General features: G+C 45.6%; 1 protein-coding gene across 6 annotated transcripts in view; it reads left to right on the forward strand.

The window, feature by feature from the left end:
* Positions 1-6,083: 6,083 nt before the first annotated feature.
* The window catches only part of CMIP (c-Maf inducing protein), a 170,881-nt gene continuing 163,178 nt past the window's right edge, over positions 6,084-13,786 (forward strand). For 2 of the 6 annotated variants that reach the window (XM_073308041.1, XM_073308042.1), the window contains exon 1: positions 6,085-6,912. In XM_073308041.1, the coding sequence (XP_073164142.1) occupies positions 6,616-6,912 (297 nt within the window). In that variant the 5' untranslated portion in view covers positions 6,085-6,615. Of the gene's footprint in view, positions 6,913-13,786 lie in introns of all 6 variants that reach the window. The other 4 variants (XM_073308044.1, XM_073308043.1, XM_073308045.1 and 1 more) reach the window with 4 other exon arrangements.

The following is a 13,786-nucleotide window of genomic DNA, read 5'->3' on the forward strand; positions in this document are numbered from 1 at the left end:
GTAAATACAGTGCTTAGTACAAGGCCCTAGTCACTGCATAATGTATCCTGACATCTGACAGGAGTCTACACAGTCTTTGCTAAGGGCTTGTCTCCACTACCGCTGGATTGGCAGGCTGCGATCGATCCCGCAGGGGTCCATTTATTGTGTCTAGTCTAGACGCAATAAATCGACTGCTCAGAACTCTCCCGTCGACTCCGGTACTCCACCAGAACGAGAAGCGCAAGCAGAGTCGACTTACCGCAGTGAAGACGCTGCGGTAAGTAGATCTAAGTATGTTGACTTCAGCTATGCAATTCACGTAGCTGAAGCTGTGTATCTTAGATCGACCCCATGCGGTAGTGTAGACAAGCCTGACCCATGTCATGTGACTGAGGATAGGAAGTGAAGTTCTGACTCACTCCTGTGCGTCACACTTTTTATTAAAGGTACTACCATAATATAGATATTTAATAATAAACATAATTAGTAATCCGTGGTGTCATTCTATCTTTTCTTCCGTGGCACCGCATTACCACGCTAGCTGAGATTAATAGCCCCACTATCTCCACCTTCTTCCCCCTTTCCCAGTCTGGTTTTTTTTTCTGATCTTTTATAAACAGTCTGGATCCTTCAAGCATTTCCCCCTCTTGAAATCTCACTTCCCCACAGCGGCAGTTTAGCCTGCAAAGAGATGAAACTCTCCCCCTTGTGCTATTCCTCTTTTTCTATTGTTGGACCTCCTCTGTTTCAGTGACATTTCAGACATTTCTCCTGCTGAGTTGGGTTATAGCTCTGTCTCACAAGTATTTTATCTTGGCATTCTTATTTGTATGTATTATTTGTATCATAGTAGTTCCTAGGCACAATCAGACATCAGGCCCCATGGTGGTAGGTGTGAAACAAGCATGTAACAAAGAAGGCAGTCCATGCCCCAGAATGCTCATGATCTACATGACAGACAAGATGCGACAGGTGGATGAAACAGACAAACAGAGGGGGTCTGGGGTGGAAGGATGAGATAACAATAACATGAACAAAGTTTAGCAGAAAAGCAGACGTCGCAGCATGTCACTTGCCTAACCAATGCCAGGCAGGAGTGATTTGCCGGCACTATAGCAGAGGTAAGTGCTGATGAGGGACTTAAAGGAGGATAAGGTGGCAGCTTTATGGATTTTGTTGGGGTGGGGTCTTTTCCCAGGCACTTGGAATGATGGGGGAGTAAGGTGGAAGGAGAAGTGCAACATCAAGCCTGTATAGAAAGAAGATCCCGTTTATATTGAATCAAGCATTTGAGAGTATGGATCCTGTGTGCAAGGAAACAAAGGTAGGTTTGTAACTCAAGAGTACACTGACTCTGAGTAGTTGGAACTGGATTGCAACTAGCTGTTTAGCACTATTTGTACTAGCCAGGAAAGTGGAGAACATAGAGACCAAATACAAAAAACAAATAGCATTTTGGAAGCTGAAAGCAGGAGAATCATACTAATCAGAGACAGGAAATAGTCTGTTTTAGTTCATCTAGTCCTGCTGTCCCCATGCTCTGATCCACCTGCGGAAGTCCTTCCGGCAGTTTGCAGAATTAAATATTTGAGAACCAAACAATAAGTGATTAGAGTTGGGAAAGGGAGGTGATTCTACAACAGCATTTTAGTTTTATGCAGTGGTCTGCACTCAGAGAACCCCAGATCTAGCCCATCTCCCAAAGGCAGTGCAGGATTGTACTCTATAGGACATTTTTTCAGGACTATCTGGTCAAGTTTCAAATGTCGCAAACAACGTAGCTTCCACCTCTCCCGTGGGTAGCCGATTCTGTTTCAAGTTCAATTCTGAACCCTGATCTTGATAAGGTTTATTGGCACTCTGAGATTATGATGACTGCGATTTTAAACAAACTTTGACCCTCAGGACCCTTAAAATCTCTGGTAACAGTGCACTGTAGGATGCTTCATGCATTCAGTGGAATCTCTGAAATTGGGGAATTCATCAAAGGAATAATTTTGAAACATTTAAAATAGTACAGCATTGTTGTGACAATGAAGCCATGAAGACAATCACAAGCAGGGATTTGCTCTGAGTCAAAAATGGCACTCTATAAGCATTGACTGATGAAATAATTAAGCCACACAGGACCCTTGTAAGGTAGGTAAGAAGTTCTGTTATCCCCATCTAACAGTTGGGGAAACTGAGGCAGAACAGTAGAAATTAAATGAAAGGATTGGCTATCACAGGGAGCTGTGCTGTGTAGAACTTAGATGGACGGACAGAATCACAATTTGGGAATTCCTGGTGCTCAGTCCTCTGCTTAGAAAACCAGCTCACATCCCTGCAGACAGCTCTGGCCCACCAGCCTCTATCTCCCTTTTATGGCTAACACAAAAAGGTTACCTTTGACAACAGACATTTCCAGGCTCTAGATAGTCAGAGTGGATTTCCCCCCCCCCCCCCTTGAGCTGACTGTGGCTAAGAGTTTGTCAGAACATCTGTTAACACTGTAGCCTCCTGTAAAATTAATTAGGATGGACTGAACAAACAAGCAATGTTTTAATCTTTTTTTGTCTGCTATGCAAGTGCATCACAAACCCAACTGGGGTTAAACCCCTCTTGACGCATGTGCATTTTTATATCTTGCCTCTGTTTATAGTCACTCCTTTCCTCCCCTCCACCCCCACCCATTGAGTTTGTAATGTGGTGCCGTTGCCCGCCCCGAGTTTGCTTTCACAGAAGGCCGTACTTTCTGCTATGTAGATTTTGGCATCTCAAGTGTTTTTCATGGGTTTTCCAAGCCCCCATTGCTATACAACCTGTGTTATTGGCAGCCAGAAGTACCCATGGATTTCCTGTCTTTCTTTCCTCCAAAATTCACATTGTTTTTATTTTAACACACGGTTATTAATGGGTGCTACCAAGCATAAGAAGTCATCTGATGCCAGTGCTTCTGTTTTGGCAATGAGGAGGGACTTTATGCAGAACACTTGATGGACCTGAACATAGACAGCCAAGAGACTAAGTACTGGAAGTGCATGAAAAGTGTGTTTAAGATGAGATTCCTAGCCAGAAATAGGCAAAGGGCTGCATTTATGGGTCAGTCGCACTTTGCGGGTTTAGAGATGAGAAGATGAACATTCCAGTTAACAATACACATCACAACTGAATTAGCCTGAAGGGGGGGGGGAAGCTTCTGTATCTGCAAAAGAGGAATGTATTTAGGCCATCTTAATTAGGCTGGATGGGGTGGGGCTATCCTTGTTTTCATGGCCATTACTTTTCATTAAGCAATGTTTTGTGTTTTTAAAAAAAACTTATTTTAAAATGAATTTTAGTGATTTCTGAAGTGCTGATTTGACAGCCCTGGAAACCAGCAATGTGGTCTAGTAGATAGGGTATTGAACCGGGAGATCTGAGTTCTATTCCTGTTTCTGGCACCGACCTACTGTGTGACCTTGGATAAGCTGACTTGGGCTCAGGTTGTTGGGCTTTTTAATTGCAGTGTAGATGTCTGGGCTTGGACTGGAGCCTGGGCTGTAGGACCCTGCAAGGTGGGAGGGTCCCACAGCTTGGGCTGTAGCCTATGCCGGAACATCTACACTGCAATTAAACAGCCCCCCAGCCTGAGCCTCAAGAGTTCAAGTCAGCTGGCACAAGTCAGCTGCGGGAGTCTAACTGCAGCATAGACATACCCTCTGCCTCCTCTGAGCCTTCCTCTGTCTTGTCTGTTTAGATTGCAAGCACTTAGGGCAGGGGCCCTCTCTTACTATGTGCCTGAACAGTCTCTAAGCATGGGGGAGCGGAAGCAAGGGGGAGTTCACCTCAGTGTCTCTCAAAGTAGGTTGGTTTAAAGGGACGGAAGAAGGTTCCTCTTTTTTTCCGGAGTGGCTTTCTCAAGCCTATTGTTAACAGCCATTTGACAGCTGCTTCTGAGGCTGTATGGCTGCTGGGAAAAAATGGGGCTTAGGAGGGGTTATTTATTATTTAAGCATCCGTCTACCCCTGTGTCTATGTGGCTGAGGTATTTTTAGAATGCTGATCACCGTAGTATCTAGGCGCCATCTTGTTGGGGTCTGGACTCAAAGCTCCGCCGGCTGACGTCTTGTACTTTGGGTGATGTTTCAGTTCTCAGTACTTTCCTGAGACTGGAGGAAGAACACCACTAATCAGACTCACTACGGCAGTGACCGCAACAAGCCGGTTACGGGCTTCCTGTACCATTTTCTGTGCTGGTTGCAACACAAGGTGACACAGAAGCCAGGAATCTCAGAATTCACCCCGTGCTGCTCCAGCTTCCTTCTTGCCCATTCATAGCGGGGGCAAAGTATCTCCCAGGGCCTTGATAGGGGTGTTGTGCTCGTGCTGTTTGAAAGGGTGATTTAAGTGGGTGGGGGGAGGAAAGGAATGGACAGACTTACTTTTGTCCAGTATGTTACCTGAAACAGACAGACGCAAGCCCTCCCTCAGGAGAGGGGGCCGGGGTCTCCCACAAAGGGCCAGCAAACTTGTCCCAAAAGGGGGGGATCCAGCAGGGCTCATGTTGCAAGGCAGCATCAGTGGCTGAAGGGTGGCTATACAGATGGCCTGGTATGGGGGTGGGAGGTGTGTGTTTGTTAGGCCTACTCTGGCTGCACAGCCCCCCAGCTTCATGCTAAACTTCCCCTCCTCCCCAAGCTCCCTGCCTCTTCTGGGACCAACCCTCCCTTGCTCCCTGCTCCTCCAGTGCCACTGCTTGTTCCTCCAACTCCCCCCACCGATCCCACATCCCTCTGTGCTCCCCCCGCCCCAATCCCTCCCTCCCCAATCCCCCTCTCCCACCTTCTCTTCCTTCCCTGACCCCCCACCCGACCCCCCATCCCTCTGTGCTCCCCCCTGCCCCAACCCCCCATCCCTCTCTCCCACCTTCTCTTCCTGCCCTGATCCCCACCCGACCCCCCATCCCTCTGTGCTCCCCCCTGCCCCAACCCCCCATCCCTCTCTCCCACCTTCTCTTCCTGCCCTGATCCCCACCCGACCCCCCATCCCTCTGTGCTCCCCCCTGCCCCAACCCCCCATCCCCCTCTCCCACCTTCTCTTCCTGCCCTGACCCCCCACCCGACCCCCCATCCCTCTCTCCCACCTTCTCTTCCTGCCCTGACCCCCCACCCGACCCCCCATCCCTCTGTGCTCCCCCCTGCCCCAACCCCCCATCCCTCCCCCATCCCCCTCTCCCACCTTCTCTTCCTGCCGACCCCCCACCCCGATCCCCCAGTGCTCCCCCATCCCCCTCTCCCACCTTCTCTTCCTGCCCTGACCCCCCACCCGATCCCCCATCCCTCTGTGCTCCCCCCTGCCCCAACCCTTCCCGATCTCCTTCTCTTCCTGCCTCTGGCCCCCCTCCCCCAACTCCGATCTCCCATCCCTCTCTCCCTCTGTGCTCCCCCCTGCCAACCCTTCCCTCCCCGATCCCCCTCTCCCGCCTTCTCTTTCTGACCCCCACCCCCTCCCCCCGCCCCAACCCCGATCTCCCATCTCTCTCTCCCTCTGTTCTCCCCCCTGCCCCAACCCTTCCCTCCCCGATCCTCCTCTCCTGCCTTCTCTTCCTGCCCTCTGACCCCCCCACCGATCCCTCCCTCCCTCCCTCCCCACCCCAACCCCTCCGTCCTCCCCCACCCGATCCCCCATCCTTCTCCCCCCTGCCCCAACCCCTCCCCTGATCCCCCTCTCCCTCCTTCTCTTCCTGCCCCGTGACCCCCCCCCCCACTGGTCCCTCATCCATCTGTACTCCCCCCTGCCCCAACCCCTCCCTCCTTCTCTTCCTTCCCCCCGACCCCCATCCCTCTCTGCCCTGTGCCGCCCCCGGCACGGCGCCGGCGCTCATAATCTCCCCCCCGCGCTCTGCAGCCAGCCCCCACGCCGGGGCTCCGCTCTGGGGGGGGGGGAGCGCGCGCGCCCTGCCCCCCGCCGCCGCTTGGCACGTGCCCTCCCCCCCCCAGTCCTTTGCACCCCGGGCCGCCTGGAGCAGGCAGCGCACGGCACCGCAATCTGCGGCGGCCATTGACGTCAGAGGGGGCCCCACACATGACCTCGAGGAGACCAATCAGAGCCGCCCTGTGAGCGGCTGCGGCTGCCGCTGCCCCAGTCTGTCGGCGGAGCCACTCCGCTCCTCTCCGGCCGCCGCAGCCACATGCCCACGCTCCGCGCCGGCTGCACGCGCCCCCCCGCACGCGCGCAGCCCCGGGGGTCCGGGGCAGAGACCCGCGCGCCCTCCCCGCCCCCCCGCCCGGGCGGGTTCCCCGCCGCTCCGCGCGCGCGGCCAGCTGCCCCGTGCGGCCGCCCCCCGCGCCCCGCTGGGCGCGCTCCGCGGGAGCATGGATCCGGCGCAGTGAAGCCGCCGGAGGACGCCGGGACGGCGCTGCCCAGAGGCCAGAGGCGCGCGGGTTGTCGCTGAAATCAGGAATTTTTTTTTTTTTAAAGTTGCTTCCTTCCCTTTTTGGGGGGTGGCTCGTTCCCTCCCCCCCCATCCTCTCGGACAGTTTTCCCTCACGCTCCCCCCCCGCCGGCCAGGCGGCTTTTTTTTTTTGGGAGGGGGGGCTTTTTATTATTATTATTATTATTTTTTTTAAAAAACCCTTTTTTTTAAAAAAAAAAGGCGGTCCCCAAGCGGCAATGGATTTTACCGGCGGCTCGGGCGGGGGCAGCGATCGCCGCCAGATCGAGGAGAGCAAGCCGCTGCTGGGTGAAATGTCTGCTACGGAGGGGAGTAAAATGGGTGCTGCTCGTTGCAGGCGACCCCTTCTGCACTGCAATGGCATGAGGTATAAACTGCTGCAAGAGGGGGACATCCAGGTCTGTGTCATCCGGCACCCCCGGACATTTCTTAGCAAGATCCTCACCTCCAAATTTTTGAGGAGGTGGGAGCCTCATCATGTAACCCTGGCGGATAACAGCTTAGCCTCCGCTACGGTAAGTACCGTGTCCGCACACGGCTCCGCATCTTCCTCGGAGAGCAGGACGCGCTCCTGTCCTGCAGCGCAGAGCTAGCCCCCCGCTGCTGGTCTTCGTGCCTTGGCTCTGCTTTCTCTGTAACGCAAGGCAGCCCTGTTGTCAGACTGCTGTTGGGTATGCCCCTTCGTCAACACGGGCAGCTCGATTTTATGTCCACCTACAGTCTGCGAGAAAATCAGTGTTGTTGTTGAAGTTACATCTCGGGGATGGTTAGGAAATCTAGAAAAGCCTGCCTGCTGTAGAGGGCTTGGTGATACCTGTGTTAGGCTTTTTAAAGTAATTGCCTGAATGTGTGTAAGGTATAACCAGAATTGTATATTGCTTTCAAAAATGCAAGGCTAGTCTGAAGCTTGCTATGTTGGAAGAAGGGTTCAACCACAGGTCTACCTTCATTTTTTTTTTTTTAAACCCCAGTTGCCTACATTCATAATTTTGTTCTATGATAACATGGGGGGGGAACTTTACTCAAGCAAATCTCATTGAACTAAAAAAGTGAAAACAAAAGTAAGTACGTATAGTAACTGATGGAAAATAAATATTCTCTTTGTGCAGGACTGGAAAATGAAAAATTAAAGAATCTGTTCCTCCCTATCCGTGTGTGTGTGTGTGTGCGGGCGCACATGTGTGAATGAACCCCAACGTCCAAAACCCTGTTGGGATATTTTTTATTTTTTTTGCAACCATAAATAGTATTCGCTAACTTGTAATTGTATTGCATTTTAAAGGCAAATCTCATTTTTATTCTTTGTGTGATATTTTTATGGTTTTGTTTCTTGGGAATGTGATAGTGATGTGAAATTAGGATATTTTAACAATATCTAAACTAAAATCTGCAAATGCCATTTGACGTATTGGCAAGGTTGAAGGTAGGGAGGAGGGAGACAGGATGCTTTTAATTTTGAAACCAGATAGTTTCGGTATGGACCATGAATATGCTGTCTTGGTCTAGGCCTTGTTGTTGGTTCTGATTTTGGTGGTCGCTTATCCTATCCAGAAGCTGACATTGAAATATGGTGGTCTCCTTTAGGGTTTTCTCTCCCTCATTGAGGACAATGTAGAAAACCAAGTTGTAAGCAAATATTACCAATACAAAGGGTACATATAGCAATATGTACTAGCCTTAAAAATATGGAGAGTGTGTGTATACAAATAATAAAAAAAAATTACACATGTATTAAACATGGTATCAATACATTTAAAGGCTCCCGTGGCATTTGTGCAGCAGTATGAACCAATGAAATTTAACAAGTTTACACACGTATTTACAGTCCCATAAGACTTTAGGTAGATAGTGGTTTAATTCTGGCTTTTTGATTTGTGTGTAAATACCTTATTTTTCTCAGTGGATCTTCTGTAGAATAGAACAGGTACATTGGGTTAACATAGGAAACTCACAATGTAATATGGGCCTGGGAATTAGTCTTTATATGGGTGTCCATCAGTGGTCTATTTGGATGAGTTTCCTTCAGTCAGTGGTGTATTTGAAGATTAAACATGGATCTAACTTTATATGAGAACAGCACACATGTAAATGTTCAAGGCCTCTTTAACACAGTATTCTGACACACACACAGTATCTCAAGTGGGATCATCCACAGGGGTATCTGTAGGTAGACCATCTTCCGGTCCTGAAGGGCCTGATGTGGTTCTTTTTCATACCTAACATGCTGCCACTATGCCATCTTCTGCTGTTCCATTGAGCTATCCAGGATGTTCACATGCCCAGAAGAATATTAACCTCTCCCTGAGCTACTGGTAGGAAAGAAGCAATAGGCAAGGAAGCATTAAAGGAGAATTTCCCCAAAGGAAACCTGGGTATAGAACAAGTTTGGGTTCTGCATCATTCTGTGAAGATACTTTGAGGGCAGAGCGGAAGTTGAATACTAATAGCGAAAGGCATTTTCTTTGCAGTGGCCATGCTATCTGAAAAGGAGAAAAGACGTGCAATACCAGATATTGATATGGGTAGTCATATTTGTGCTTAATATATTAAAAAAACCCAGAAAATAAAAATACATCAGAGATTAATTTTTATGTTCGCGAAGAGAGCGCTACCTCTTTCTTTCTGGCAAGGTTTTAACTCTGTTTCAGACACCAGGATAGTACTTTCTGAAAGAATTTCCCATTCACTTTATGCTAGTTCTCAAATTAATACGTGGTTTTCTCTCATCCTGTTTCATTAAGACGCATAATTAACAGAGATATACTAAATTACTCTATCATTCCATGCACCAATGTCTCTTGTTGCTGCTGGTCTCATTGTTTTCCGTGGGAGCTCCATTTTGTTGAGTGGTGCTTATTTGTGCTAGGTCTTGGACCTGTAATTATCATTTCTCAGTGCCAGTTCACTAAGTAAATACAGTATGTTTAGGGCTAAGTCCTGCTCGCCTTATGTATGCATGCAGGTAGCCTCATTTATTTCCAAGGGACTACTTAGGCAAGTAAGGGGAGCAGAATATGCCCCAAAGTTATGTACTTGTTGCCTGAATGTGTGGATCTATATTCAATCATGTTTTTAGACATTTGATCTTGGATGTTTAAATTTATTTTTGTAAAAAGCCAGGTGTGAATAATTCAAACAGATATCACTGTTGGTTTCAAGATAAGGTAGAAATGGAAAACGTATTGAGTGCCTAAAATTAGGCACTTAAATCCATACTTAGGTATCTAAATAGAAGTGGCTCGATTTTTTTTTTTTTTTTTTCCCCACAGAGCTGCTGAGCCATCTGTAGGCTCCACTGAAGGAGGCACCATTGTGGGCACTCCGCACATCTGAAAACAGGCCTAGTTTCACACTTACAGCTTTCCATGTTCAAGGTGCTCTACAAACATTCCCTAATTAATCTTCCCGTCATCACTGTGCAACTCCTGTGGCATGATGAGTTTTAACGCATCCTATATAAGAGGAATAAAATTGAACCGGGAAATAACCTCACCTTATTTTGCATTTGAAAGCAAAAGTTTTGGGGGTAGCTAAAATATTAAACCTTGATCTAGCCAGGTCTGCACATAAATGGTATGGATAAAATATTTGTTAGTCACAGACATTTGATATTCTCTTTGTTATCGCCTGGGACATATGTGACTGAAATCCACCTCCACAAACTTTTATTTGTTAACCAATTCAAGTCCAGACGTTGGGTTATTTTGTATCTGGATTGTCCATCTGTTGTTTGTACCTCTGATAGACACTGTTCCTGGTTTATTATACACATTTCTACATGAATCTGTTGTTTTGTTAAGATAGGTGACTATTTCCATTGTTTAATTAGGAAAATATACATTCTGGCTCTGAGAAGACAGCTTTCCTTGTTGAATCCATTAAGTAGGGAAATAAAGAGAGAAGTATTCAGGCCATCTTGTTTTAGTGAAACAGAATTCACAACCTTTACAAAAATCACATGATAAATTTTTTTCAGTGCTGTGAACAGTAAATGTTTCAATTATAATTAGCCTGTGTAAAGTAAAAATAGGAATCGCTTTATGTTAATTTTATGGTAAATTGTTGGCATGGGCACCAACCTAAAGGCATGAAAACTTTGCTCTGTTCTACAGTGGAGAGACCCCTCTTAACTCTGATCTACACCGAGAAATTAAATTGACTTAGCTATCAGTGTCACTTGGGAGGTGTGAAAAATTTGCACCTTTGAGTGCTCCAGTTAGGTTGACTTAACTCCCAGTGTAGTGGTGCCTAGGCTGATGGAAGAAACCACCTTTTGGTGGTCTGGATTAACTACCATGATGGAAAAAACCATTCTGTCTCTGTAGGAAGTGTCTATATTATGGTGCTGCAATGGCACAGCTGCGGTGCTGGAGCTGTGCTGCTGTAGCATCTGTAGGGTAGACGAAACCCTTCTTCCTGTGGATGTTGGGATTTTGCCTGATCTGTATTTTATTTCCATTGTTTGTTTCGTTTCTCATTTCTCTTCAGACAATTTGCTTTATACATGGCATAGTTGCATGAATACACATACATCCTGTGTAGGCTATACTGCTGCTGTGCAGGGATTTTTTTTTTTTTTTTTTTAATATCAGTCAGCTTTCTAACTAGGGTTTTTTGTTTTGTTTGTTTGTTTGTTTTCTAAATCTTTCAGTGCCAATAGGACATTTTACTATTTTACAAACTTCATTTACCAGATAACAACTTGCTTGAGGACAAATCTGACTTTCTCCCTTTGGGAGTAATGATGTTTGTTTGCTTTATAAACATTTATCGAACTCTAAATGACAGTGCATTTGCTAATATTCTTTCTGTTTTTTTTAAATAGGGTCTGCCTTTGTTTAGGGATTATTTGGTTAGTGGCAATGATTGTAATAAAAAAGATCAATGATAATAAAATCCAATTTAATTTCTTTTCTTTAAATTGTTATGAGGAGAACGATAATTGACTATTTTGACTACAAAGATGAAAATGACATTTTCAATAGTTTTCAGGTGCCTGCCTTAACTGGGCTTCTGTAGAATCTTTCCGTTTCCTGCTTTGCCCGTTTTGTGTGTCTTCTTTTTTTCCTTCTGCCTCTTCCCTTTCATTCAGTTTCTTCCTTCACTTGGAGTATAATCTGGCAAACCTTACACTGAGTGCAATTGGTTTTTAGTCCCTGGAGTTTGTGTAACATACACGCATACAGGAAAAAAGGGGAGGATGAAGTAAGCCGTTCATTTTCACTATTGTGGTATGACATACTCCTAGTAACTCCATCTGGGAAGACAAGGCATAATTGCAAGCATGAAATTACTCATTAACATCCAGTTCCTTAAGGGAAAAATTAGCTTTTTTTTTATATATATACATTTCTTACTTATTTTTAGTTTCACTTTTACAGGGAGCTTGGATATAATGGAACATAACCAATCGGATTCAAAACTGGAAATAATCCTGAAGTGAATTCAGAGTTGTTCTGTGGGGGCACCAGTTTGTGGTAAAGAAATATATTTAAAAAAAGAATGGAAGTTATAGTCACCCAGGGAGCTGATGAATTGCATATACATTCACCCCTTAGATAGGTGTTTATATGTGATTGAAAATAAAAGAAGCAGATACAGGAAAATTTGCTTGAAATTAGGAAAGGGGAAACAGAGATTTGAATTCATTTTTCAAGACCAAATGGAAGCTATTGTGAGGTTGCATGTTTTTTGAACTTTTCTTTCCTCTGTTGCCTTAAAACCAAGGGAAGAATTGCTATCAAGTTAGAATCTTTGTTTTCTTGAGCACAGGCTCCCATTTAGTTAGAAAAACATGGTTTTAAAAACTAAATTTCCCTTGGAAAAACAATTTGATCAAGGGGGAAATGTTATGCAGAACTCGAAAGTTTCACAATAGGCTTAAAAACAGAACCACATTTAGAGGGTTCCTGAAATCCAAACACCATCAGGTTCCCCAATTTCTAATTAAAGTAATAATAAAAATAAAGTAAACAGTTACTTGATAAGCCAAATAAACGGTGGTACTGGAACAATTTGTATAGTGGGGGTGCTGAGAGTCACTGAACCAAACTGTAATCCTGTATATGATGGAAAGCACTTCAAGCCAGGGGGTGCTGTAGCACCCCTAGTTCCAGCATCTGTGTAGGAAAGTGCCTAACTCCTCCTCATGTTCCAAAATCTGTAAGTCCGCTGATATCAATGGGACTCTGCCAACATAAGTAAGGCAAGCTTGGCCCCTGCATCAGGACAGATATGGAATCAGGAATAAATTTAAGAGAATAATTTTCTAGTGCACCATAAAAATGAATTACTATATTAAATTTGCATTATGGAATAATGTGTCTGACAGCAACAAGTCAAAATATTTCATATGTCCAATTAATGCTCTCCTTTGTTATACATAAATGTGTAATGCATATGTTTGTCCATGTGTGCATATGATGGTGTGTTCTCTTTGTCATACGATATGATTAAGCCCTGTATCAGCCATCAGAATAGTTTCATCAAGCTCCTTAAAAAAATTAATTCTAGAATGTGTACATAACAATTGGTATTGTGGAGGTTTTTGCAAATCGTACCCAAAGTGTTGTTCCTTCTATATTTTACTAATAACATATAATCTGCATTGAAAAGCAAAAATCCAGCTGTCCTGCAGATTGTAAATGATTTGTTAGATGTTATTCTGCTGTAAATGACAGGCCATTTTTATTACTATCTTAGCCAAACTTTGTGTTAAAAAATTAACATAGTTTATTTCTTTAAAGTTGTTTCACCTGCATCAGACATTGCTTTAGGGATTATCTTCAAAAGAGTAAAAAAACAAGGTATCTATGTATCCAGTGCTGCCATGGTCATAGAACTTGAATACAATTCCCAACCGGAAGCCATATTTTTTTCAGTAGGATGAGAACTCTTTTAATACCAGTAGCATAAAAATCCTCATTTGTACATTTTACATTTTCATGGACATGCATGAGAAAGGCACTCATAAATTCCATTCTGTTTTATGTATCTTATTTATCATTGGAGGAAAGATGCAGTGCTAACCATTACATAATGACAGGTCCCAGGAGGAAGCTTGCAGGTTGCCTTGTGTACTGAGTAGAAGTCTGGTTCTGCAGTGGGAATTGAGGGTTCTCAGCACCTTGGAGGAGAAGGTCCTCAAGGGATTGTGAGATCATCTTTCTTTTGGCAGGGCATAGATTGAGGGTGTGACTGTGGCTAGCCCTCCTCACGTGTAGCAAGCTGGGAAGAAAGCACAAGAAATGACCACCCCTGTGCCGGGGCTCATCGCAGCCTCTGTTCCGTGGGCTCCTGCAGAGTACTATGCTCTGCCAGTGCTGACTATAGTGACCCTTTTCATGAACCGCTGAGCCCACTGCAGCAGGGCCAGCGCTGCTGGGGCAT

The sequence above is a fragment of the Lepidochelys kempii genome, chromosome 12, assembly GCF_965140265.1.
Source record: "Lepidochelys kempii isolate rLepKem1 chromosome 12, rLepKem1.hap2, whole genome shotgun sequence".
NCBI classification, from domain to species: domain Eukaryota; kingdom Metazoa; phylum Chordata; order Testudines; family Cheloniidae; genus Lepidochelys; species Lepidochelys kempii.